This window comes from Enhydra lutris, unplaced genomic scaffold (assembly GCF_002288905.1).
Source record: "Enhydra lutris kenyoni isolate GAN:26980312 unplaced genomic scaffold, ASM228890v2 scaffoldscaffold68, whole genome shotgun sequence".
Taxonomy (NCBI): domain Eukaryota; kingdom Metazoa; phylum Chordata; class Mammalia; order Carnivora; family Mustelidae; genus Enhydra; species Enhydra lutris.
The window spans coordinates 6,424,851-6,451,235 of record NW_019154152.1 but is presented as its reverse complement, the minus strand read 5'-3'; the positions used below and the strand labels follow the sequence as shown (position 1 = coordinate 6,451,235).

At 51.5% G+C, this 26,385-nt stretch overlaps 2 protein-coding genes across 8 annotated transcripts in view; one reads left to right on the top strand and one right to left on the bottom strand.

Annotated features, from left to right (window-relative positions):
• LOC111159412 (PPFIA binding protein 2) overlaps positions 1-15,994 on the top strand; it is a 115,887-nt gene extending 99,893 nt beyond the window's left edge. For 2 of the 6 annotated variants that reach the window (XM_022521852.1, XM_022521853.1), the window contains 9 exons: positions 515-643; positions 7,563-7,713; positions 8,021-8,132; positions 8,577-8,665; positions 8,970-9,092; positions 10,273-10,398; positions 11,097-11,285; positions 12,376-12,552; positions 12,859-13,095. In XM_022521852.1, the coding sequence (XP_022377560.1) occupies positions 515-643; positions 7,563-7,713; positions 8,021-8,132; positions 8,577-8,665; positions 8,970-9,092; positions 10,273-10,398; positions 11,097-11,285; positions 12,376-12,552; positions 12,859-13,002 (1,240 nt within the window). In that variant the 3' untranslated portion in view covers positions 13,003-13,095. Of the gene's footprint in view, positions 1-514; positions 644-7,562; positions 7,714-8,020; positions 8,133-8,576; positions 8,666-8,969; positions 9,093-10,272; positions 10,399-11,096; positions 11,286-12,375; positions 13,096-14,663; positions 14,730-15,922 lie in introns of those variants that run through there. The other 4 variants (XM_022521855.1, XM_022521856.1, XM_022521854.1 and 1 more) reach the window with 3 other exon arrangements.
• Positions 15,995-18,970: 2,976 nt separating this feature from the next.
• On the bottom strand, positions 18,971-26,174 carry LOC111159532 (NADH-cytochrome b5 reductase 2). 2 transcript variants are annotated; one of them, XM_022522056.1, is made up of 8 exons: positions 26,055-26,174; positions 25,750-25,822; positions 23,228-23,334; positions 22,830-22,959; positions 22,165-22,248; positions 21,365-21,450; positions 20,098-20,197; positions 18,971-19,233 (listed from the first exon to the last, which is right to left on the bottom strand). In XM_022522056.1, exons 1-8 carry the CDS (start codon positions 26,127-26,129, stop codon positions 19,061-19,063), a joined length of 828 nt encoding a protein of 275 aa, XP_022377764.1. In that variant the 5' UTR covers positions 26,130-26,174; the 3' UTR covers positions 18,971-19,060. The 2 variants fall into 2 exon arrangements, with proteins under 2 accessions (XP_022377764.1, XP_022377765.1); XM_022522057.1 differs by lacking the exon at positions 18,971-19,233 and having other exon boundaries at positions 20,176-20,193; positions 26,055-26,129.
• Positions 26,175-26,385: the final 211 nt, after the last annotated feature.

Genomic DNA, 26,385 nt, shown 5'->3' with positions numbered 1-26,385 from the left:
TTTAATTAGATGTTGGAACAGCACTAGAAACAGGCCGTTAGAGGGAAGAATTGGAGTTCTCTTCGAGGGCGCAGAGGAGGAGAACAGTAAATGTAGCTGTTGCCTTATCTGCCCTTCGTTCCCAGCATCACTCCCTCCCACGAACCCCAAGCACAGCTTTCACCACATGTACTTTGGGGGAGACAATGCATGAGACCAACTTCTTCCTTCCAAGGGGTCAGTCTGTGCCTAAAGAAGGACTTGCTGGCCCTGGGCAGATATGGGCCTCCTCCCCGCATCACTTCCTCACTTGGACCCCACAGGGTGTGCCCCAAATCCCAGAGGCAGAATGAGAATCGAGGCTTGGGTCTGGGGAGCTGTCACAGGTCATGATCCTTGATCTCCGGGAGGCCCTGGGCAGCAGTGCCGTGAAGAGTCCAGCGTCCAGCTGGCATGGCCCTGCATAGGGGCTGGTGCCCTGCCTGCATGCCCCCAGCTGCCCCCTGACACCCTCCATGGACTCCTCTCCACACAGGATCCGAAGAACTCAGTCTGGGAACTTCAACACCGACGCCCCAGGGATGGCGGAGTTTCGACGAGGTGGGCTCCGGGCAACTGCAGGGCCAAGGCTTTCTAGGACCAGAGACCCCAAGGGTCAGAAATGGTAAGGCTCCCTCCAGTCCATCAACAGAGAACTGTGAGGTCTTGGCCAAGGGGCCGAATGCTGCCAAGACAGAAGGCAGAGCTTCTCCCTGTTTCCCACTTGGCGCAAGCAGACATTGTTCATGCTTTACAGACACGCTGAGGTAAAGGCAAGAGGCCCCCTCCAAGCCGCCGTGGGTGCTGGACCCTCAGCAGCTCTGCATGTGTGTGATTCATTAGCCTCAGGGCCTTGGCGTGCGGGATTGAGAAACTCTGGGGCAACCTTTGGGGCACAGATTATGGAACCACAGACCCGACTTGGAATGTCCACTCAGCCACTCCTAGCGGCGAGCCTTAAAGCAAGTTCTCACCTCTCTGAGCCTCAACAAATGAGTTTCCTCATTTGTGAAGTGAGGAATCAAAGGAAGTTTATTAAAGTTCTTAGAAGGATCGCATCGCTGCTGCTCATCTAACCTAAGCATCAGCAGTCTGCCACTCACGGGTCGACCTCCTCCGGTAAACGTTGAGAAAGGGCATTGTCCCCCGCCACCCGAGCAGGCCGCGTTGCCATTATGCCTCCTAAGACAAGGCCCCAAGCTTTGCTGAAGGGTGTTAGCTAAAGGGGGTGGCAGACAGTGTGTTCCACAGGAACTACCTACTTTTGCAGGAGTCTCCCATCATGCCCAAACAAAAAAGTGTGAAAAGAAACTAAACTTTCTTGGTTTGCCCTGGCTGTGCTGGGGTTCCTCCAGTTCCTGGCTTGACCTGGACGGCCCTGGTAGACACTCTCCAGTGAGTAGCTCTGCCCCCTTTCCTCAGGCCTGCCCAGGCAGAACAGTACTCCGGAGCTTTAGGAAAATCCCTTTCCATATCCTCTGATCCCCTGTTCCCATCAGACAGTTTCTACAAAATATTATCTCTAGTAACTATCTCCTGAAGTCTGAGCTACTCAGCCAAGGTCAGGCTTCTGAGCACCTTCCTCAGGATTGCATTGTGACACTTTAAATCTAACCCAACAGTGAAAAGTAATGTTTAACTCTCCTATTTAATTCCTCTGAGATTGCTATCTACCTGTGCCAGGAGCGGGTAGTGAGTAAGACATGCACAGTTCCAATACCAATCCTCAGAAACAGTACAATCAAGAGGAGAGAAGCACGTTTCCCTAAAGCAGCCTATTGTTGGCGGACCTCACCCCCACCCCTCCGCCCCCACTGCCCTGAGAAAGGGAACCCACGGACACACCCTTCTCTTCCCCACCCAGCCAGCCCCAGCTTTCTAAGCTTTCCCAGTTGGCTCGGGTGTGAGACGAGGGCCTCCCCAGATCCACTTGCACTTTGATGGGTGTCGACAGACGTGTTTTCCAGGTGCCGTGCAGGGAGATGTGAGGGTGTGTGCACTTGTGTACCTGCCAGCCGAGGCATTGGTGTTACAGGTGTAAATGCTTGGTGAGTGGTAGCTTTTGGAGGCAAGAGAAGGCAGAGACCCATTCAGAGCCAGTAAAAAAGCGAGCCAAAGAAAGCTTATGTATTCCACAAGGACGCTCTAATTTCCTAGCAGTTTTTTAAATTTAGATGCAAATGTTTCTGATTTTTCAGAGATGAAAAAAGTCTACAGTCAGCTTGCATGATTAACCTCAGCTCCAATTCTGGTGATTTCTTTAGCATTGATTCACTGGCAGGGCTATAAGAACTTTCTCTAAGACCCTTCAGCATTTTTTCTTAGTGCCGACCGCATGGTTAGGAGGCCCGTTTATCTTCTGTCAGCCATTTCAGGATGGGGTAACCAAAGTCAGGAACTTCTCTGCTGAAGGAAAAACTGCTTCCAGCCACAGGGCTGGTTGCTGTGAATGTTTTTGTGCTTTGTTAACCATAATAAGGATGAGAAAGGGGAAGAGGACACCCTAAGGAGATTGCTGCATTTATGCTAACAGTGCTTGTGGTAAGGCCTTGCATTCACTGGTGGAAAAGAATGGCCTTTCTTACTTGTCAGCGGAAATTTGATATAAACTAATGGCTTCTGGTATTTATAGATGTTTAGGTATAGCCTTAAAAAGTCTCATCACTGGGGTAGCCTGGGTGGCTCAGTCAGTTAAATGTCTGCCTTCAGCTCAGGTCATGATCTCAGGGGCCTGGGATTGAGCCCCATGTCGGGCTCCCTGCTTAGCAGAGAGTCAGCTTCTCCCTCTGCCCCTCCCTTCCATGCTCTCTCTCTCTATCTGTGTCAGATAAATAAGATAATAAATAAATAAGATAAAATCTTAAAAAAAAAAAAAAGTCTCATCACCAATATCCCTGTAGGAAAAGTACTTGGTTACAGAAAGTCTCCAGCCCCAGTCTTTTTTTTTTATTCTAATGAAATATTTCTTTTTAAAATAATCATATTTGTGGGGCACCTGGTGGTTAAGCTTCTGCCTTTGGCTCGGGTCATGATCCCAGGGTCCTGGGATCCAGCACCACATCAGGCTCCCTGCTCAGCAGGAAGCCTACTTCTCCCTCCTCCACTCCCCCTGCTTATGTTCCCTCTCTCGCTGTGTCTCTCTCTCTGTCAAATAAATAAATAAGTAAACTTTTAAAAATTATGCTAAAATAATAGTATTTGATAATGACATTTCCTAGGACTCTTCTCTGAGGTTATAGAAGAATAAATTTTATTATGTTTTTTCTTCTCTCCTATTAAGTTTTCCTGATTTATATTCTAGTCAGCACTGCTACGCAGAGTGCCTGTCACACTCACAAAAAATTACATTTTATTGTTAATTTAGTTTTCAGATGTTTGTCATTTTACTTTTTGTGAATTGTCTGCATTTTTTGCCCATTTTTGTTACTGTCTGTCTTACAGACTTCTGTCTGCTCTCTGTGTATTAAGACATGAAGCTATGTCTAGTAATGGTGATAAATTGTGTTTTAGGCTTGTTACAGAACTTTATTTTGTGACACTTCGACATATGGAATTTTTATGTTTATATATAATGAAGTTCATGAACTTTTGTGGTTTTGTTCATGTTTAATTTTTTCAATGATTTTTTTAAAGCTGTGTCTGAATCCTCCGTTTGGGGATTTATTTTGGTATGTGGTGAGAGGTATTTTTGTTTTTCCAAGAGAAAGCAGCAGTGTATAATGTTGAAGTCAGGCGGATTCGATCCCATGGCTGGATCTCATCTCCGTGCAGCGATGATTCCTGAGCTGGCCTCCTGAGTCTGCTGCCTTTCGGGACTGTAGCTTTATGAGGGGCTCTGGTCAGACTCTCTTCCTGCCTTTCTCCCATATTCATGGCATCAGGTGTACCCTCAATGTGAGCAAGTCTAAGCTTCAGGGTCCTTTGCTTGCACCCAGGTGTCTTCTAGGATATGGAGAGAGTCCCATCAATGTGCCAACAAAGCCATGTGTTTTGCAAAACTTTCCCAAGTCAGGTATTTTAATCTAAGCAGTTTTTGACTGCTGACTGTTCACTGCAGACTTCCCTCCATCTACACACTGCCTTCTGTCAGATGATACTGGAGCACCATGGGCATTTGAGGGATCTTGCCAAGGGGGAGTTGAGTTCCGGGTTTCCATTTAGCTTGTATTTGTTGGGGTGTGCGTCCGTGGTGTGCGGTCACTTCATGTTTGGTTAACTAGCTGTCCTCTGTAAAAATCGCTCCCAGGGTTTGCACCACTTCCCAGTGTGCCCATCTGTCCAGCGTTTTGACACAGAGATGCAGAGCTGGCGGTCACGTCCCAGTGTGAACGTGTCCTTTGGCTCTTGCTATTAGAAGTCTGGGGCAGTAGAAAAGAAACATTTCAAATGTATAAAACCAGAAGCTGTTCTTTGAAAACTTTTCCCAGTCATTAGGGTGCGAAATCCCAGGCAAGGGCTTTGCTTCTCATGGATGCTTCGTCAAAACAGAAGTTCTTCCTAGTCAGAAGTGCACTGACTGATGACGTGTATACAGTTATAAATGCACCATGTGCTGTCCCTCGTTCATGGGGATGGCACATCTGATAATCTCTTACATCACTTTAACCACAATTTGGGAAGATGTTTTGGAACATGTCAGTAAAGCAAGTGGTTTGGCTGTGCCTGGAAGGTACCTTCTCTATCCTCTCTGAATTGCTTCGTTGCCTGTTCAGCGATAGCCCTGGGAGACCCCAAAACTGAGAACCTAGTAGGGGCAGGCAGGTGGAGAAGCAGGGTCTGCCACTGTGGGAACAACACTGGTGGAGGAGGGTGGAGACCGTTTACAAAGAAGGGCATGGAAATTCTGTCGAAGATGAGCACTGGAGCTCTAGAACTCTTGAAAAGGTGTAGAAGAGCGAGGTTTTCAAATTATGATCTCAGAAGCACATTTTTCATTCAGAACTGAAATACCCCTCTGATAAATTGAATATGTATTTTTACCAATTTCCAGAAGTAAGAAATGAAGTGAAATCAAAAGCTAATAGAATGTGAAATAAAAGTGACAAAATGAACATTTGAAACTGAAAGTATTCTGGCATTAAGACAAACTGGGGTGTCTGAGTAACACAGTCAAGTGCCTGCCTCTAGCTCAGGTCATGACCTCAGGGTGCTGGGATCAAGCCCCACATCCGGCTCTCTGCTTAGTGGAGAGTCTGCTTCTCCCTCTTCCTCTGTCCTCCCAACTCATTCTCTCTCTTTCTCTCTCCCCCATCCCTTCCCCCCTCAGATAAATAAATCTTAAAAACAAAAGAATAGACAAACAATAAGAAACTTTTAACTATAGGAAATAAACAGGTTGCTGGAGGGGAAATGGGGGGGGATGGGGTGACTGGGTGATGGACATTAAAGAGGGCATGGGATGTAATGAACACTGGGTGTTATAGACAACAGATGAATCACTGGACTCTACCTCTGACACTAATAATACACATATGTTAATTGCTTGATAAAAAAAAAACCAATGTCTCAAAAAAAAAAGAATAAATAAAAAAATTCCAGATCAGACCAAAAGCAGTAATTCATTAAAAGCAAAAGATAAATTCCAAACAAAAATATTGAATAGGAAAAAAAAATAGTGAATAGGTTCCTAGATTATTATTTATATAAAGTGAATCATATTAAACACACTGGAAAAAGCTGAAAATTTTGTGATTTAACATGATAGAATACATTGACAAAGATAACAAACTCAAAGATATTTCTGGAGTTCGTGATGGTTTTCAGTGTGATTAAACTTGTAACATTTTGTGATTTCTCATTCTAAATAAATTATTTGTTCCTAATTCCATATTCAGATTTTGTACTTTTCTTAAAGCGGTCCCTCCAAATTTTACAAGTTCTCCCAGAACCTGGATCTCATTACTCCAAGTGGCCAGCACTTACCCCAGGACACCTAGAATCATGCTTTCTTTTTCTTTTCTTTTTTTTAATATTGAATTGTTTTTATTTTTAATTAATTTTTACGATTCTAGTCACTTAACATTTTATTCACTTATTTTTTAGTTTAAATGCAGTTAATTAATATATAATGTATTATTGGTTTCAGAGGTAGAGATCAGTGTTAGAACCATGCTTTCTTGTTGTTCTGGTGTTTTAACTCTTTTACCTTAAGAACAACTCAACCAGGCATTCCCAAACAAATTTTTAAAAAGATTTTATTTATTTATTTGAGAGCGAGAGACTGAGCGAGTATGCAAAAGCCAGGGCAGGGGGCGGTGTGTGTGAGGGTCAGAGATGGAGGGAGAAACAAAATCCCCACTGAGCAGGGAACCTGATGCAGGGCTTGATCCCAGGACGCTGGGATCATGACCTGAGCTGAAGGTAGATGCTTAACCCACTGAGCCACCAAGGCACCCCTGCCCCACCCGCCAAAAACAATTTTTTAACTAGCATGTTAGGGGTACTTTGTTGGAAGGAACCTTACAGATTATCTAGTTTTCTACATTCCATAAATCCTGGTTGGTTTTTCTTCAAATGAACATAAAGTTGCTTTGCCAGCCTTCCCCACCCCAGACTCCATGGAGGTTTCGAGTGTGCCATTATATTCACACTTAAATGAAAAATTGATGTCTTTAAGAACTGATGGCTTTGTAATTCCCAGTCATCCTGTCTGGGAACATGATCTAGCCCTTGATTTATTCATGACTCGATGTTGCTCAGTTGAGGGTAATCGTCACCACCTCCCCCTGCTCTGCTCCCATCCCCACACACACATACATATGACTTGGGCATTGCTTGAGAAAGCAGCTCCTAGACATTTTATAATTCTGGTTGCCGTGAATCGGATTCTTAAAATTTTTCAACAAAAATGTTAGTATATGTGCTACTTATTTTGTAAGTCATATAAATATGACTTGCGTGTTTTATGAGGAGCCCCCTTACTGGGCTCATTTGGGTTGTCCAGGTGGGGCAGGCCCATCATCTGAAAAGAGTGGCTGTCTTTTACTTTTACCTTCTATCCTTCTTCTCCCTTCTTATACTGGCCGCTCTCTCAGACCCGTGTTCTTAGTCCTGATTAAAAATACTCTTTATTGACTTTAATGTGAATGTCTCTAGTGTCTCATTAATAAGGCATTCGCTGTTTAGAAGGTTTTTTTTTTTTTTTTAATGTTAGAGAACTAACCCCCTTTTCCTAGTTTTCTAAGCATTTCCCTTAAGACAGTGTTGGCCCATAAAAATCTGATTACCCTCGTAACGGGGCACAATTCTGGGCTTGTAGCTCGTGTGCCTCATCAGTGGACAGATGACCCACATACACGGCCTCCTGAGGACCGTATGCCTGGCTTGTGCTCACAGTCCCCGCAGACTCAAAGCTCACACCAGGTGTTACCACAGGAAACTCTGGAATCCACTAAAGATGAGTATTGTCATGGAATTTCGTGCAGCTTGATCCCATGATTAGGATTATTTAAAACACAGTTGCCTTTTCTCTGAGGCTCTGCTGTGCTCAGATGCAGCCTCAGGCTCTCCCACTAACAGGGCCCTGCTATTCTCTTGTCCCCCAGTGACGCTGGCGCCCCCTTTGCCCAATGGAGCACGGAGCGCGTGTGCGCGTGGCTGGAGGACTTCGGCCTGGGCCAGTACGTGATCTTCGCCCGGCAGTGGGTGACTTCTGGCCACACTTTACTGTCAGCTACCCCTCAGGACATGGAAAAGGTAAGAACTGAGCCCCGGGAAGGAGGTTCCCCTTTGTCCTCAAACCAGTATCTGGGGCGGTGAGGCCCCCACTCTTCCTTCCTGCCCTTACACACACACACACACACACACACACACACTCACACACACACACACGGTGGGGGGCAGGGGACGAGGCCAAGATGTCCTCTGTGACTGCATGTCGATTACAGGGCACTGTGCCTGTATCTGCTGCCACACACACCCCCATCTCTTCCCAGACATGGCGCCCTCTGAGGGCCAAGCTGCCAGCCGGAAGTTCACATCTGTCTGTGTCTTTCAATTTCAGGAGTTGGGGATTAAGCAGCCTCTGCACAGGAAGAAGCTGATTTTGGCCGTGAAAGCCATCAACACCAAGCAGGAGGAGAAGTCAGCCCTGCTGGACCACATCTGGGTGACACGTAAGGACGGGCAGTGTGCATACATGTCCCTGGCAGCTCCCGAGGGTAAACAGCCTGTGCTGGGAATGTGTGCCTCCAGGACTAGCTGTCCTTGGGAAAGGCAGATGGGGGAGTGAGTTCCTTACGGGGAATCCAGATGGACCTGCAAGATGATCGTTCGTTGCTTTTTTTTTTTTTTTAAAGATTTTATTTATTTATTTGACAGAGAGAGATCACAGTAGACAGAGACAGGCAGAGAGAGAGAGAGAGGGAAGCAGGCTCCCTGCTGAGCAGAGAGCCCAATGCGGGACTCGATCCCAGGACCCTGGGATCATGACCTGAGCCGAAGGCAGTGGCTTAACCCACTGAGCCACCCAGGCGTCCCTCGTTCGTTGCTTTTTACCTGCATTCACAGTCTCCCATTCTTATGAGCCCGAGCACACCTGTTTCTTCTGGTTTCTGTAGGTTGGCTTGACGATATTGGCTTACCACAATACAAAGACCAGTTCCATGAGTCCAGAGTCGATGGGCGAATGCTACAGTACCTAACTGTGGTGAGGATTTTCCCTTTCAGGGTTTCCATGGTCTCTGTGAGCACTCAGCCCAGCTATCCCCCTGGTGCTTATTCTAAACTTGCTTTCACCTCATCCCTCTTTTCTTAAGGTCTTTAAATAGTATTGTTGGTCACACAAGAGGTCCAAGGTAGCACAACCATTGAGCTAAGAGAAGCTGCTGGGGTGTCCATTGTGCACTTTCTAAGATGTGGTAGACTTGTCTGTGTGTGGTCTGGGAAGGAACCTGAAGGGTCTCAGTCACCTTGGAAATGCTGGCTTATCAACCAAAACTTTTCTCTTCCAGAATGATCTCCTCTTCTTAAAAGTCACCAGCCAACTGCATCATCTCAGCATCAAATGTGCCATTCATGTGCTTCACGTCAACAAGTTCAACCCCCACTGCCTGCACCGGCGGCCAGCTGATGAGGTGAGGACAGGACTGTACCTATCCGGGGACCTAGCCTGGTAGCCGTGTGTCTGGACACCTGCAAGGTTAGGTGTGACAAAACAAGAATGGCCTCAGAACAATGTGTCTGCGTTCTGAACCAGGTTGCTTGGGATTCTTTCCCTTGCTGCTGCTTAAATGGTGCCCCCAGACACCCCCTGTTGCCTGCATTTTGTGCCCCACAACAAACACTGGGCCTCTAAGTTCCCACCGCTCTTAGGGAGACCGGTGTTCAGGGCCAGAGGCAGTAACAACAAGTCTTTAAAGCCATCACAGTGACCAAAGATGATGAACAAGCGGTTCAAAGGAGAAGGAGGGGAAAGCAAAATGGGAAGATGGGGTCAAAGTGGACAGAGGGGAGAAGAGCCCCTCAGGAACCAGACATTTCCGATCTCCCTACTTGTAGCTACACAGTTAGCTGACCTCTAGTCCCAGGTGCACAGGGGGTGGTGAGCAGGTTTTGCTAGAGAAGAGCGAGCCTAGGTAAACACTGCAGCTCATGTCGTGGAGAAGTGCCTGGTCATGTTCTGTAGGCCACAGAGCTCTTGTTACGCCCTGAAGCTAAAGGCTTGTCCATCACACCCCATCTCCTATACTCCTGGGAACTGAGTGTACCCGTGTTATAAGAGTAACTCCTCTTCCTGAGGGATCAAAAACTCCTACCTCCGCCTTCCGTCTCATGTTTTCCCTATTCAGCAAATAAGTTTTGAATGCCTTCTGTGTGTCAGGCACAGTGCTGAGCATTTTGAAGCCTAAGATACCACTTAGGTCTAAGTGTCTTAAAACATTTGGCTGCTCCCAGGAGATCTTTTGTCTGTAAAACACGTGACTCGTAAATGATAGTCCTCTTTCAAGTTCTGTTGAGTCACTGAATGAATGACTCTGTGCCTTCATTTACCAGTCCCAACCAGAGAATTAGGGAGTCACAATTAGGGTTCTGGAATCAAAGATTTCAGTGTGAAAGATCTTGCAAGACTCTGTGAGAACTCTCTCTCGAAAACCAGGAAGGCTCTCGGGTCGCTGGGCTGGCTGCCTAGCTCAGTGGGCATGAGGGCTGTCTTCTGGTCAGGCATCTGAGGCAGGCTTGTTCACAGGGGCTGGTCCCACAGGGGGCCACAGGTAGGGCCTGTTAGACCTAACTTTCTTCCTCTCCCTCTCGCAGAGTAACCTTTCTCCTTCAGAAGTTGTGCAGTGGTCCAACCACAGGGTGATGGAGTGGTTGCGATCCGTGGACCTGGCAGAGTACGCACCCAACCTTCGTGGGAGTGGTGTCCATGGAGGCCTCATCGTGAGTGGCTCTTTAGACTAGCCCAGCTGCGTCATGTAAACTGGAGTAGTCAGAACACGGTTTTTTCACAGCTAGACATAAATCCTGGTAAAAATAATGACAGCCCTTACATCAGTTGAAATCTCAGAATATTTGATAATTTGCAGTTGGGAATGAATATACTTCATGGAAACAAGATGGTTTCTGGAAAGGACTTCCGGAGCACCAGATCCAGAGGGATCCAGGACAAGTCGGTTGCATCAGTCAGGCCTTAACACAGCATCTCCACCTGCTCCTGGAGGAACGCGGTGGCTGGGGAGTGAGGGGTTGGCCACCACAGTGTAACTTCCTGCTTGCCATAATATGGTCGTGATTGTCCCTGAGATCTGTCAAGTGGTAAAGTCAGTGGGGCAATGAAGGAGGGGTGGTTTGGACATCCTCCAGAGCAGAGCGGACCCAGGGAGACAGGCTTATCCAAGAAGCAACTGTGCTCTTCTGGTCTGTGAAAATGAGGCTGCCAGCCACCCAGTGTGTTAGTCCCTTCTCCGAGCCAGGCCATGTGCCAGGCTAACCGAGGGGAGCGGCATACAGGATGAGCAGATGAGCTCCAACCCCTCTCTGGAGACACCCCCCAGCCCATGAGGGCCTGTTTCTCCATGTCCCCTCCTAGAGCCATCTATAGTCATTGCTGGGCGGCTCTGTCTGTGTTTGTTTCTTAGATCCTGGAGCCACGCTTCACTGGGGACACCCTAGCTATGCTTCTCAATATTCCACCACAAAAGACGCTCCTCAGACGCCACCTGACCACCAAATTCAATGCCCTGATTGGTCCCGAGGCTGAGCAGGAAAAGCGAGAGAAAATGGCCTCACCAGCGTACACACCACTGACCACCACAGCCAAAGTCCGGGTGAGTTGCTGGGCCCTTGAGGGGCCTGCCTTCTAGCATTTGCGTTGTACTGCAGTGGGCCGGGTGCCCGGACCCAAACTGGCAGGCGCCTGGGGCACACGGATGAGGAGGCTCTCTCAGGTCCTGTCCTCTGAGCTTTGGTCTCCTCGTCTGTTTCATTTGTTCAGTTCCTGCTGTACCTGAGTCCAAGGAAGAGAGTAGAGTTTTCTGTGCACACACACCATGTCCAGGAAGCATCTGCTCTCAGCCAGCTAGTGCTTGTCCTCAATCCCAGGAATGCCTTGACTCATCTTGCAAGCAGATGAGTTCATGATTCTGTGTTCCATTCAGTCAGGCTCATCTCTGGGCCAGTGTCATGGCGGGGGGCGGTGGGGGGGCAGGGAGGTGTCTTCCTCAGAACTGTCCTGCCAGCACAGTGCTCCGATGGCCTGGTGCTGGGAACGTGGCCAGTACACAACTGTCCAGGGGTCCCAAGGTCATATAAGCACCAGCAGCACACCCTGGGGCTCTCTGAATCCCACAGAGCCTGTGAGAAACTGCCTGAACCACACTGTCCTCAGACCATGTCCTCCTCAGACTGCAGACCCACACCTCTGGAGGGCATGTCCCCAGCAGCATGGTGATGCCCAGGTCTAGCTACAGTTCATGCACGGACTGCCATCTCCAAGGGAGCAGGGCTACACGTGTGTCTGGGGGAGACCATCAGATAGGGTACCGCAGGAAGCTAGAACAAGCAGGAGGGGCCGCCTAGGGCTGTCCATGCGGCCTCCCCAGGGCACGAGGCACTGCAGGCCATAGAGGCCGCCTCTCTGTGAGGCAGTTCCTCCAGTTACCCCTGGGGAAGGTAGAAGGTCACTCATGGGCCAACAGGACTTGAGTCTTTCAAGTCACACAGTCTTGGAGGAGCAAGATTCTCTCTCCTTGCTCAAGATTATTTACCTATCGGCCTCTCCCTAGCCAGGAGCTCTGCTGTGTTGAGAATTTTTCCAGAAGTTGTTTAGCTTCTTCCTTTCCTCCTTATATTGTGAGTCCTGTCTGCACCCTGACTTGATAATCCCCTTCTCCTAATCATGCATTTATTGTGTTTTAGCCAAGGAAACTAGGATTTTCGCATTTTGGCAACATAAGAAAAAAGAAATTCGATGAGTCGACGGACTACATTTGCCCCATGGAGCCCACTGATGGTGCTGGTGACAGTCAGAGGGCCTACAGTGGCTACCGGGGCCTCAGCCCCCTCGATGGCCCTGAACTGGATGGGCTGGACCAGGTGGGACAGATTCGCTGATGGCCTTGTTACCGTCCTGTCTGTGCACCCTGAGAGCTTCACCGTAACATCGCGTGTGTCCCCACAGAGCTGCGCCTTACCCCCCGCCCTGTGCATGCCTCACAGAGAACATTCCGGCTGCTGTGTACCCCCGGCCAGTGTCTCTCAGAACTCTGGGGGGTGGCCAGGGTAATGGAGTGGCACTTTTGCTAAGGGGCCAGGCTTTGGGGACTCTTGCCAAAATGGACTCGGGAGGAAAGACACAAGGATGATTGTACATTTGTAGTAACTCTTAGTGGCCATCTTCAGCACTGGTGGAAACACATGACCCTGGACACGGGTCCCGAAACCACGGATGATCCCCAGAGGCTCGGCTCTTGGGCCCCTCTTCTGGGCTTCCGGTGGGGGCCAGTGTCAAGTGCCTTAGGCCTGTGGCCACAGAGTCGCGGCTGAGACCCCAGGGACGGCAGTGACTGCATCACTGTGTTGTGCCTTACCCACATGGGTGGTCGCTTCTTTCTGGTAATAAAGACAGTATTTATGTAAAAAGCCAACAGCACTGCATATCTTTAACCTCACTGGGTGGGGAAGAGAGCTGGGCAAAGCTGGAGATGGAGTCCTGTGACATTAGGTGGCCCTGAGCCAGTCCTTGGCCAGGGGCCCGCTTGGCATCTGCCAGGTGTCGTGGACAAGGGGCTGAAGCACGGAGGGACCCCATGTCCTTCAGAGGAGGTGTGGGGCCTCTTCATTTCAGGCTCCACCTCCCTCTGTGAAGCCGTGGGGAACCTGGTGCTCAGTGACCGTCGGTCACATCTGTCATGCAGACCCCAGAGTCAGTTTCCGTTTCAGTGGCGTGAACCTCCTAGAGTGCAAGAAAAGGGTCCCATGGAAATCGCCTCTGTTCTTCTGTGTGGTTTGTCAGCCTCTCTGCTGTTGACCTGGCTGGGCCCATGTCTGTCGTGGGGGCTGGTCCGTCTGTTGGCAGAACGGGAACAGTCTTGCCTCCTGATTTAGAGGCTGGCTAGCTGATGATGGCTCTTCCAGATGGGCCTTGTCTGGACATATCTTGCCAGTCTGGGTTCCTGCTCTGAGATTCCAGTTTCTCCGGGGCAGGGTTTGGCCTGCTGGGTCCCCCGGGCCTCATCTGCAGGGTATTAACTGCCTCGTAACAGTCTGGCGGGTAGGAACAGGGCTTGCTGGCCCCCTTCAGGTCACTCTGATTCTGTCCCAGATGCCGGCAGTGCTCTGATTTGCTTCTTAAACTACCAGCAGCCCCAGGGACAGCTGGTAACCCCAGATCATGACTCCTGAGCCCCCCTGAAGTCAGCCAGTGAGAACAGGATAAGGTCTCTAGTTGGCACGGCTGGTGCTTGATCCCAGTACCTGGGACACTGAACAGCAGGTGCTCCTCAGGGCTGGTCGCAGGACATGGCTGTCATTGAGCTGGCTTTGTCCCTAATTTCCTGGAGTGTCCTGGGGAGAGTGTCTCTGCATGCACCTGTTTTCAAACCCTGCATGGAATTAGTATCACTGCATTTCTGTGCAGCCCCAAGCAAGGCCTGTGTCCCTTTGTGGACCTGTTTTTCGCACCTGGAAAATGTGGGATGATATTTGACGCCCTCAGAGGATGCTTCTAAAGCTAGAATGTCTGCATAGGCTTAGGGAAGAGGGAGCAGACCAGCACTACCTCAGGGTAGGAGGGGAGGCAAGGAAAAGGGAGGCTCCCGGCAGCTTCCTAAGGATGCCCATAACCTCTACTGGGGCGTTGGCACATGGGGCCCTGTCGTCCCTGGAAATTGTTGGTTTATTCAGCATGCTGAGGCCTTCATCCCTGCCGCTTTCTGCTCCTAGAACTAGCTGGAGCCCCGAGCTCGTGTGGATGCCCGTGTCCTGTGTCCCTTGCACCCTCAGTGTTGGTGCCAGGGCAGGCCTCGGGAGAGTGTGCACATGGCTGCGTGGGATACTGGAAGCTCTGGCCTTCCCGGGGACACAGACAGCATGTGCCCTGGGCCCCCTCCTCGCCCACTCCCCCAGGACAGGACTTGCATGCCGTCCCTGTGATCACAAGCGGACTCTGTCCACGTGTGCTGACCAGGCTGCTGCCCGTTTTACAGATGGCCCCTTCGGAAGGCGCTGTGACGCAGATAGGGCTCCTCTCCCAAGACATTCACCGCCTCACGGTAGGATTCTGACCTTCTCTCCACAGTAGGCCAGGTGCCAGTGTGGCCCCACGATTCTGACACTGTGATACCCACGGCCTGAGACAACCCCCCTACATACACACACCCAATCCCAAGTCTGTGTCCTAGCCTCTGCTAGGGATTCGAAGGGTGGTGCTGAGCACTGTGGCCGGAGCTGGAGCCAGAGCTGGCCTGCTGCTGGGCCTTGAGCTGCAAGGGGCCCTAAGGAGGGTCACAGGCCTTGAGCCGAAATCAGCTAAAGCAAGCCAGGTCTCAGTCCTCTTCCCAGGCTCAGAGCTGGTGAGTTCATCTGAGAACCAAGATGCTTAGCAGTTCTGCGTCACCTGCTTCCTCAGCCCGATGCCCGGGCCTCCTCTCTGACTTGGTGGGCATCGCACTGCACTCTCTGTCCGTGAGACACATGCATTTCATGCCGTGCCTCTGACTTCATGGATATCGTGGGCATGTGGACACATCCTGTCATCCTCATGGGGACAGACTGTATCATGAAGGGACAGAATGGTGTCAGAGAAAGAAGCCACTTTGGAGTAAGGCCAGTCTGGTTCAAAGTGCTGCTCTGCCTCTTACTAATTCTGGGATTCCAGGCGAGTCATTCTCTCTCCGAGCCCCAGCTTAGTTACCTGTGAAGCAGGGCACTTAGAGACAGGTGAGAACTGGCAGTAAAAGACCAGCCACAGAGAAGATTTGCAGTGTGGAGGCCTTGTACCTTCCAGTTCCCGTTACTTCTGGATGGTCCCATCACTGAGCCCACTGGCTGTGGCATCTGTCCACGTTGAGGCCCCCATCCCTGTCCTTCGCTCACTGATCTGTTGAGGAACACTAAGAAGGTCATATCCAAGGACAATATGGAAATGGGGGGGGGCTGGATTGAAATGGGTTCATTTTTATTCTTTTTTTTTTTCCTTGGCTCACACAGTGAATGCGCCCACCCTTCCCCTCATCACCACTAATAGGCCTTGGGGGGGTCTTGAAACAGTAGCTTCACCTTCACTAAGATATGAGCGATAGTACAGTCTGTTCTGATTCCATATGTGGGGTCCCTGGAACCCCGTGAACTTAGAGGGTGCCAGTGTCAGGACCACACCCAGTGTCCCATGGCTTCCCATGCAGCTGCCGCAGGGCAGCCTTGACCAAAACCCTATTCAACTGCCCCTTGGGCTGTGTCCTTTCAGACTCTGCTGAGCCAGGACCACCTGCTGAACGACTCTCACCTGGCCGCTCCCAGCTCTGAGGACTGGAGATGATGTTCTTCGTGGCCGAGAGCCCAGAGAGGCACGCGTGGGGGTCTCAAGTCTTTGCGTCAAGGGGGAGCTGGCATGGCCACCTGCAAAGCCCAGCCAGGCTAGCAGGACACCTGGGACGTGTGTACCGACAGGAGCGAGCAGAGCGGTGAATGGATGTCCAGGAGATGGTCCAGGGGGGGGCCCTGTGTTTTCACCCGTGCTGTGCTCTTCACTGTAGCTTTTATATACCTTTTGTACTTTTATACGTGGACTGCACCCCACTTCTGTGGGGATGGCGGTGAGATGTCAGCACAGACTCAATGGCTCATGCTCTTCCTGGTGACTTTTGGGAGGTTCTTAACACCAAAGGGGAAAGGCAAGGAGTTCATAAAAGCTCTGCTGGAAGAAAATTCTGAAAAAAATATTCTGACTGTCCTGTAGTGGCTGAGCTGGCTGAAGTGACAGGGAGTCCCTCCTGGCTGCTTCCACATGGTGGGGAGTTGGGGGTGGGGGTACTTCCCTTCACAGGGCCAGGTGAGCACCGGGAAGGAGCAGTGCGACTCCTCCCATGGCGGCCCTGACTGCCCTCGTCCTACCCTCCTCTGCAACAGGGTGTCAGGTTGTCAGTGCTGCTGGGCTGCCTCAGGTCTGAGCAGAGGTGTCTGCAACACGCACACACGCACAGGGGCACCCTCACCTTAGCTGACCAGCAAGCGCAGGCTCCCAAGTGCTGGTGTCTGGTCAAACAGCTCCCCCTAGTGGACAGTCCTGGCACACCCCAAACGTTTTCCACTGGCCCAGTCCATCTCCCCACACAGCCCGTTCCTTGTGGTTTCTCCTACCTTGGGGGGAGGCCCCACGTGCCCCCAGCCATACTCTTCCTCCCTGTGACAGCTCAGGCCTCCTCTCTGCTTTCCAAAGCTGATCTCCTCCTTGGTCCACCTCCTCCCCAGTTGGTCCTCTCCAGAAGTTCTCTCCCCTGTCCTAGAGTGGCCTTCCCAAAGCACTGTGTTCATCCCGTTACCTTTCTGCTAAGAACTCCTGAGTTCCAGAATCGAGAGGAGTTCAAAAGCCTTAGCCAGCCCCCACATCCCTTCTGAATCTTCAGCCTCACAAACTCACTCTGTAGCCTGTGCCATTGCCTTTCCCTCGCTGTGAGATGTTTCCCCCCGGTCCCCTTCACAAGGCTGAGTTAGAGCCAGAAAGCCACCGCTTCTTCAGAAAACCTTCTCTGATGCGTTGGCATTTCCTGCATCCCACTGTGCTGTCAGTCCTTGAGCCAGAGCCCTCCTGGCTCCCCCTGTTGTGTGTCTTTCTCCCTTCCCACAGCCACGCTCAGCACAAACGCTCTGAGCACACTCCCGTACAGACTGGAGCAAGAGCCAGCCCCGGACCCCACACCGCTTGGGGACTCCACGCGTGCCGTGATGCCGTGCTCCATCCACTCACCCCTTCCTACGTGTGGGTTAAGCATGTTCCATGCCAGGCTGAGAAGAGCTGGGGATCTAGGCACGAATGTCAAGGTGCTTGTCTGAGGGTGCTGATGGTCTAGTGGGGGGGACACCTCTTTCAAACATGGGTGTACTGAAAGGTACAGCTGCTCCGATAGAAACTAGTTGTCCTTTTTAATAGAGGGCTGGAGCAGCAGATAGGAAAGGCTTCAATGAAGCAGTGCTACTTGGATTTCTGAGATGAATCCGGTTCCCCGAGTGTGCCAGAGGGGTAAGGGCTGGTAAGATCTGTGTTAGAGAGAAGTACAAGGGTGAGCTCGTACTACTCATACTGCGCCCATCGGAGTATCTTCTCCAAGTGGGAATCCGCTGAGGGTGTACTGAACACACATGGGTGAAGGCTCCTAGCTTCTATCCCCTGAGCCCCCCACCCACCATACCCCTACCTGCCCTCTGTGAGACTGTCCCTAGGCAGGGCACAGCTGCCCTTCGGTGAGTTCTCTAGAGCTGTCTTACCCTCTCCTGTACCCCTCACACACAGACACACACACACCCCCAGTGTCACTCGTTGCAGCAACAATGCTACGATGCCAGTTTTTTGCAGAAAGGGAAGAACTTGGAATTAAGCACCCAGGTCTCAGGCCCAGCTTCCCTGCCTCCTGTTGAAAGGACCTGAGGATACTAACTTTGTCTAAGAGCCTCACTCTCCTCATCCATAACTCGGGAGAACAAAATCCCCACGGAATCTCTGGCTTGTTACGAGAATGATGTGAACTGAAGTGCAGGACGGGTTCTACCCAGCCCCAGGTATCAGAGCAGCACATCAGCCAGGCCGTGGACAGCCAAGGCTGGGTGTTCCCTTGCATCACTTGGGGGGAGCAGTGGGAAGGAGTTCAGGAGTACCTCCTGGAAGCTCAGCCCATCTGCACATTCAGAAGCTACTGTGCTAAACACCCCCACCCCGCCACACCGGAATGCGGCCTGGCATTTACACGACGCAGAGAAAACCAGGGCCCTTGCCTCTATCTGCTGTGCAAAGCACGGGGAGCCTAGCATGGCTGGAGCCCGCCTACCCCAGTGGATCTGCAACTGCCCTCATGCCTTTTAACACTGTTTCCACTTAAAGCGTCTTCCTACAAGAAGGAAGAGTGCACATGGAGGGTGCCTGGGCCTTCTAGTCCATCTGACCTTTAAAAACAGAACACTCTGGAAAGTTCAAGAGATTACTGGGAGTTTATATGACCCCACTTGGTTTCTTCCGGAATTCTGCCCCTGCACTTCTGCCAGTTCTGACCTCCCTTGGACATCCAGAAGACCGTTCACATGGAGGGCTGGTCTAGCAGGCCCCACAGAGCCCTATCTCCTGAGCGATCTGCTTCATCCTGAAGTTTATTAAACTACAGGGCAGGATACTGCAACAGAATTCCCTTGAGCCTCCCAAACCAGGAGGCCTCAGAAACCAGTCTGCTTCCAGCCCCCTGAACCCATCTTAGGCCCACAGCAGAAGGAGGAGCCATGTGCCCAAGGATGCATAACAAGGCACTTGTAAACACATCCCAGTTTAATGTGGTAAGGTGGAACTCACTCTGAAACAGATAAAAGGGAACGGGCAAATGTGCTAGAAGCAAGGGAGGTATTAGTAAGTGAAAATCATATCCTTGGTATAACCCAGTTTCTCCAGGTTAGGGTGAGCAGCTGTCTGGATCAGGGGCAGCGGGCCACACACAAGAATGAGCGTGGACTGCCCAGGAGGAGGGAGGTGCTCCTTGATCATGTTGTCGGTGATGTAGCCTGAGCTGTACTTCCAGCCTGAGATTAAGCAGAAGGAGAAAAAAGCTGTGAGGCTGCTTGATGGATCCCCAGACCCCAAGCCTCCTACCACGTCCCCCCCGACAAAGAGGGAGGCAAGGCTTCTCTCCAAGGCTTAGAAATCTGCTCTGCTGTTCCCTACAAAGAAGCCGGAAAGTCAAGGACATGGGAGACCCAGGAAGCTGCCTTCAGTATTGACCCGCGATCCCAGGCTCACTGCTGGGACTCTGAGGCCCCCAGCCACCAGCTGGCGCGGCAAGCAGGCAGGGATGGAGAACACAACAGGGAGCTGGGGCTGGGCAGGGTAGAGCAGGTCTGGGGTTTGTGGTCCTGTTGGGGGGCGCCCTCTGCTGGGCAGTGAGCTACATGACAAGGGGGGCACCACCGGGTGCTGTAGGAGAGGCAGCATGAAGAGGCAGGGTGCGGGCGGTGGCTGGGTGCTGGCCAGGGTTGCCGTAGCCACTTGGGGCTCGCCATGTGATGACTGCTGTCTGGGAGAATTTGGGTGGTAAGGGGGACAAGGGGTCTATGGCCACGTGTGTGATGTCTCTGCAGGATGCTGTGTCGAGTGTAGTGTGGGGTGGGTGCTCAGGGTGACCCAGTGACTGGGTGTCCTCGGAGTCCCTCCTGAGGTCAGTACGCTTATGGACTGCTGCTAAGATATCAGACACCTGCCCTTGACAGCTCTTAAAAGCAGGCCATCCCTGGTCCTCTCTCCCTCAAGTTCCTCCTCTTCCCATGCAGGGACAGAGCTGAAGGTCTCAGCTCCCAAGCACAGTTCTAAAAAGCAAACAAACTCGGACTAGTTCCTGAGGTGGGTCAAGGGTTGGAGCTAACCCACAGTGGGGACCATGGGGATCGTACCAACAGGAGGCCTGTCCAGGGTGTACCATAGGTCGAACTGCTCCGGGTGTGTTCTGGCAACTTCTTCAAGCTCCTTTCTCACCAAGATATCCTCCTCTGTCTAGAAAAGAAGCAACATGAGCAAAGCCTCTCCAGGAATGTCCTGCTTGGTCCCCACCCTGAGCGCACGGGTCAGCACATTTCTTCCTGGGCTGTCCCCCCGCTCAGGCAGGAGTGCTCTCGCACCGGCTCCTGGGGACAAACAAAGGTTCTGCTTCAGCTCCCACGCTACTAGTCCTCCCTCTTGTGGGCGGAGGACAGGGGAGGCTCCTGCAGAGGTGGTGACTGCCCTCCAGCTGGAAGGCCACCCAGAGTCCCGGCAGGATGGCCTCACTCAGAGGTCCCAGCCCACCATCCTGCCCCTATCCACACTGAGCACCAGGCAGGGCTAACCCAGCTGGAAGGAGCTGAGTGTGGGCTCAGGGTCTTGTGCAGGGGGCGCAAGGGGTGAAGGCAGTAATGTATGAGGTACCACCTAACGTAAAAGCACCGGAGAGCTAAAGTCGAGGAAAGCAAGGGCTGGAGCTTCATTTGGGGAAAGGGAGCCAAAGCCAAAAGGAACTCGTCATAAGCTCAGAGGTACCGCAGAGAGGACCTTGATCTTAAAATCTCCATGATTTTTGTGCCAGAAATTCTACTTCTGGGATCCTATTTAAGAAAATAATCTAAAAGGCACCAAGCCTAGGATTATCATTCATTTTATCCTTTCCAACTGTGAAAACTGAAAACAATCTGAATGCAAAAGCACAGTAAATTGTAGTACAACTTGATACAGACTGATGAAAATATTTATAAATAAGTTTGATGAGAAGAAAATGCTCATGTGGTAATGTTGAGCGAAAAAAAAGTATATAAATATAATTGCAAATACATGGCATGTACAGAAGAAAGAAAAGAAGTATTTATAAACTTCTGTATTTTCTGAAATTTCTACTGAGGGCATCTAAGACTTTATACTCAGAAAAACAGAATTACATATGAAAGAAGGAAAGCTTACTTCAAAACAAGGCTGGGGAGGCAGAAATAAAAACAGAAGCAAGTGGAAAACCAGGCCTGGACTTCACTCCTTGGGCAATGCCCCCCATCACCCGCCCGCCTCGGCTGAGCATGTGCTCCGCCCACAGCAGAGGCAGCAAGAGTTCAGTCGGGGAGGCATGAAGGCAGACACCCCATTCAGCAAACATGCTTCCTACCCCTTCAAGCCCAAGGCCAACTCGGCAGAACTGACCTGGTTAGCAAAGATGAGGGACATCCTGGTCCTGTCGCTGGGGTTCTTGGTGATGTGGCGAATGAGCTGCAGCATGGGCGTAATCCCTGGGATAGGAGAAGGTGGGACTCAGCTAGTGGCGCTCCGTCCCTCTCCGATGCCCACGACCCCTGGTCTGCGGCCCCCTCAGCGGTCTGCCTCAGCCCCAGGCCTACTTTTCTCATGCCTGCCCCCAAATTCAAAGTGGAAAACCACCCTTCATTTCAGTTTTCCCTTCTAAAGCAACAATAAATCGAAAGCCCTTTCTCATGTTCATGGGGCAAGACAGAAGGAGCCCTGGCTCTGAACTGTCTGGTTTCCCACCCAGCCCCACTGCCCCCCCCCCCGACTTGCTTTCTGAGCAGGGTGAGTCTGAGCTCTTCGATGTCCCCATGTGTACAACAGAATGACAAGTAAGTGTGATCATTTTACAAGCGCCTGTGATGGTGCCTGGCACATTGTAGGTGTCCTTACACATCTGTTCTCTTCTTCCAGACATTCATTTTCAAGGGATGGGGAGCACTGGGCTTGATCTGGATCCAGAAGCCCTTAGGGGACCATGTGTGGACCTGCTCAGCTCAGTCTCTGGACTCTTCCATGTTCGCTAGCATGTTGGGTCAGGGGAGGAGGGCACACGGGGTCCATTTCCAGGCCTGTCATCAATCCTGCACTCCCATCTAAAACAGCTGTAGAAGGTTCTCCTCTAGGTCAGATGACTCCAAAGTGAGAAGGGTCTCGGGGCCCCCCCCCACCCTGTGGATGAAGCCCCGGAAGCCACTCACCTGTGCCCCCAGCGATCATTCCCAGGTGACTGACCAGCTTCTTTTCAGGCTCACTTGTTTTGTATGCCTTGATTGAAAAGTGCCCTAGAAACAGAGGACCCCTCTGACTTCTGCAGCTCTTGCCTGAGAGCTTGTAAGAGATCACGGGCTTTCCTTGGGACTCGCAGGAGGCAAGGCCACCCGAGGAAGGGGCCCGCACTGTTCACAATCAGAGAAGCGGGTCAGGGCGGCCCCCTCCACCAGCCCCGGGGTCTTGGTGCACAAAGTGGAAACCAAGCCGAGAACTCGCTGGACCTGTTCTTCTGAGGGGGGAGGGAGGTGCCGTGGAGTTAAATGGAGCCTCTCAGAGCACTCTCAGCCACAGCCTGAACGAACAAGGTAGTGAGGAGTACCTGGTAAGGACGAGAGTGGCTGCCATCCATCCACCCAGCCATCCATCCATCCTTCCACTGCTCAGCCTTAGCAGGCACCCTTTCTGCATCGAGCATCGTGGAGAGCCGGTCTCCATGAGGAAACACCCTAGCGCTTCCCTATCTTAATGAAGCTTACAATCTCATCAAGTGTGTGGAGTGGGTGCTTTAAGGACAAGTCCACAGGACCCACCCTCCAGAAGTGTTCTACAACAGGAGCAACCACAGGAATCTTCTTCCTTCCAGTGCAAGTACCTGGCTCAGGGTAGAACAGGCGACCGTTTGGCCCTCGAAAAAGGATGGTGTCCCCAATTTTCATGTTCTCCAAGTACTGAGTCATCTTCCCCCCTTCTGGATAATTGGGGTGCACATTTTTGAAGTAGATCTGAAAAAGAAGGCAGCCTGGTTCGTACCCTCTCAGACCTGAGGCCACAGCTGCGAACAACTCAAAATTCCATTTGCTACTGGAAGCCTTGCAGCGAAAGTCCTCTGCACTCAGAGTTGCTCTAAAGACCCCAGAAGACTTCCCCACAGCTTCACTGTTACATGACCCTGCTGGGAAGCCCTTCCCAGGACATGGGTTCCTTCTCTACCCAACCACCTTTCCTAGGCCTGGTAGGGAAAAGCAGCTGGATGCAGTGGGCACCACTTACCTTTATAATCAAGTCCACAAAGCCTCGGTCATCATCGCTGGACACCGGCGTGTAAGCCCTGACCACCAGAACACCATCAATCTTGGCCAAGAGATGGACATAGTTCCCTACAGAAAAGGCATCCCATGTTCAGTGAGCACAGCCATCCGAAACAGGACACAGGGTTCCCATAAAGGACTGAGCTTCAGGGAGGCAAGTGCCCAGTATGGCAGGGTGCTCAGCAGCAGGGCCAGGTAGGGAAGGGGCCCAGAGCCAGGATGCCTGGGGCCTAGGCCTGCCCTTGTCACTCTGTGTACTATCCTGGGCAAGTCATTTCACCTCTCTGGGTGAGTGGGCATGATATGCCTGCCCTCCATCCCAGTGGAGCTGGGAGCTTTGTGGGAGTGCCTGCCTCCTGCGTCAGAGTCCCCCGTGCCACACGGAGAACTCATTCAAGTCAGAGGCTGAGTATTAAAAATAACAGAAAGGTGTGCCTCCCTTTTAAGGAAAAATATGTCACCTTCACAAAGTCGTTTCTTCCTGAATGGGGTGGATTGCTGGGGTCCATGAATGAACCACAGCCCCCATCACCTGCCTCCTGTTGCCTGGCACAGGGCCAGCCCTCGGCTCACGAGCATGCTGGGTCCCGGGATTTGGACACCACAGACCAGGAGTTCTAGAAGAGCTATTGTGTCTTCCTGGCCCATAGCTCTGCTTGAGGAAGAGTCAAGTTCTGGGCCGTGGAATTCTGCCCCTCCAGGGTAGAACTGAATGGACCAGGTATGGCCACAGACCTATATTGATTAGGACTAAATCCCAATGTCACAGGGTGGGTGGGGCCGCTAAGGTCACCCCTGGATCTAAAGTGGGACAGTTTGATGACTACAAGAATAGTGGTGTGGGCAGGAGCTGCCCACAGGATCTGCTAGGAGACAGAGGCAAAAGGAAGCTCTGGGCCATCCGAGGGAATGAAACCATATGCAGGAAAGATGGGGTGGATATGCAGACATATCCACCTGGGAGACCTGGGAGAGACAGAAAAAAAGAGAAGGGGGAAGGGCAGGGAGGAGAGGAGGAAGGGCGGCGCTGGAGGAGCCGGGTCCTTCTATTTGCTTTGGAGTGTAAACCCTGCAAGTCCTCAGGGTCTCTGAGGAGGCCCTGAAGCCTGAGATGCAAACACTCAGGGTTAAGAAAGGACAGACTCTATACTGGAATTAAACTGAAGGGAAGGGAAAGAAAAAAGGACAGGCTCAGTGACTCTGCTATGTCCCTGTTGCCTATCAGGGACACTCAGAAATAAATGCCTGAGGCAGCTTCCTCCTACGGACAAATGTGAACCTGGAGACCTCAGAAAGGCTCTTCCAGATGCAGCCAACCTGGGCCTGGCCTGGCCATATCCTTCCTGGAGAAAACTGGGCTGCCCTGGCGGGCCCCTTTTCTCACCTGCTTCGATTCAGCTGAGCTGGGAGGCCCTCACAGCAGACTCTTCCAGACGCCTCTAAACTATCTGTCCCACTAACTCTGCCTATACCAGGGCGAAGGAGAGGCTGGGTCATGGCAGAGTCTCAGAAATTCTATTTCTCATCATTTTGCATTCTTTTAGCCTTCTTGCCAACAGGGCTGCCCCCAGAGGCCAGGCAGAGGGCTGGAAGGCAGGCTGGCACCAAGCTCCTGTGGGTGGAGACAGGAAACGGAAGAAGCAAGGAGGCTCGGGGGCCAGGTGGGCTGCCTGGTGAGTAGTTTCATGACCTGCCAGAGGAGAGGTCAAGATGATGTCCTACGTACACAGGACAAGTAGGCATGGATTAGGGTCTCCACCAGGTTGGCAAGCAGCACTAGCAGTCTGTTCAAAGCTCTGAATCCCCAGGCTGTGGACCTAGCAGATGTTTTCCACCCCACTAAGACTGACTTGGGTCTGCTGGTGTCTGCAGACTAGAAATGGGATAACTTGGAACTCTAGGCCCGCTAGGGCTGGTTTTCACACTGGGTCCCTCCCTGTGTGGGTCTGAGGTCCCTGCTGAAAAGACACCCTGTGCCGGATGACACTCCTGCCTCTCCACACGTTCTGGGCCTCTCTCCTGACTGTAGAGGACATCAGTTCCTTCCATCCCTCACTTGTACACAGCATTTTACACTTTCTCATTTTTCACACCCATCAGTCACCTTACCTTCACAACAACCTAAGTGGCAGGCAGGTCTGGGAAACTCCCATTTCATAGACCAAGGCTCAGAGAGGTTGAAGGACTTGCCTAAAGTTGCCCACCAAGGAACCTGTGATGAGATCTTAGGCCTGCTGATTCTAGATTCACTTCTTTTCAGTGCTCACTAAATCACTTCTGTGATTAAGCACATTAATCACTTCTGTGCTGGCCCAAATCAAGCAATGAGAAAGGAAATGGACTGCCCCCAAGCCCATCTCTCTACATCTCTGAGCTTACCTGTCTCAGGAAGGGCAGGGCAACCTCCACACCCCATCTGAGTTTCTGAGAGGAGCAGAGTGCCTGCAAGGCCCAGTCCTGGTGATGACCCCAAACCCCACTCACCTACAGGAAGCCCCAAGACATGATCTGGTGAGGGCAGTCCAAAGCGGAACCTCCGCGTGTTGTGAGTGATTTGCTATAAAACAGAAAACAGAGGCAGGCTCTGTCAGCTTTCCAGAAGCTCCAATGCCTGGCAAAGGAGCTCTATTTGGTATGATCCCAGCACACACACACACACACACACACACACACACACACGCAGAAGGATGCAAAGTGGAGGCCAGTAAATGCCTCTCCCACTGCCCTGCCTTCCCACCAGCACATTCCCCACCACTCTTGTCTTCTCTCTCACAGGCTGACCCCACTACCTCTTTCTCAATCAGGGGCAGCGGGTACTTGGTTTCAGAGTCCCGTAAGGTGGTATATCTTCTCCGTAAGTTCATGTTCCGCAGGGCCAACAGGACCACCGTGACTCCAACGATGGTGATGGCAAGGAGCAGGGTCGAGTCCTGGCCAGACACAAAGTGAGCAGAGCACCTCAGGTCCCGCATGCTCAGGGCAGGATGGTGCTCGGGCAGAAGAAATCAGAGGGAAAGGTAATAAAACAGAACCCAGGGTGCCTGGGTGGGTCCATCAGCTGGGCATCTGCCTTCAGCTCAGGTCATGATCTCAGGCTCCTGGGGTGGAGATCCATGTGAG

Excerpts from the sequence above, each read along its gene's own strand:
- LOC111159532 (XM_022522056.1), bottom strand. The coding sequence starts at position 26,129 with ATGAACTTACGGAGAAGATATACCACCTTACGGGACTCTGAAACCAAG. Across the intron at positions 25,823-26,054 it reads TGCCCCTGATTGAGAAAGAG|CAAATCACTCACAACACGCG; the intron begins GTAGTGGGGTCA and ends TCTGTTTTATAG. Across the intron at positions 22,960-23,227 it reads TTGTGGACTTGATTATAAAG|ATCTACTTCAAAAATGTGCA; the intron begins GTAAGTGGTGCC and ends CTTCTTTTTCAG.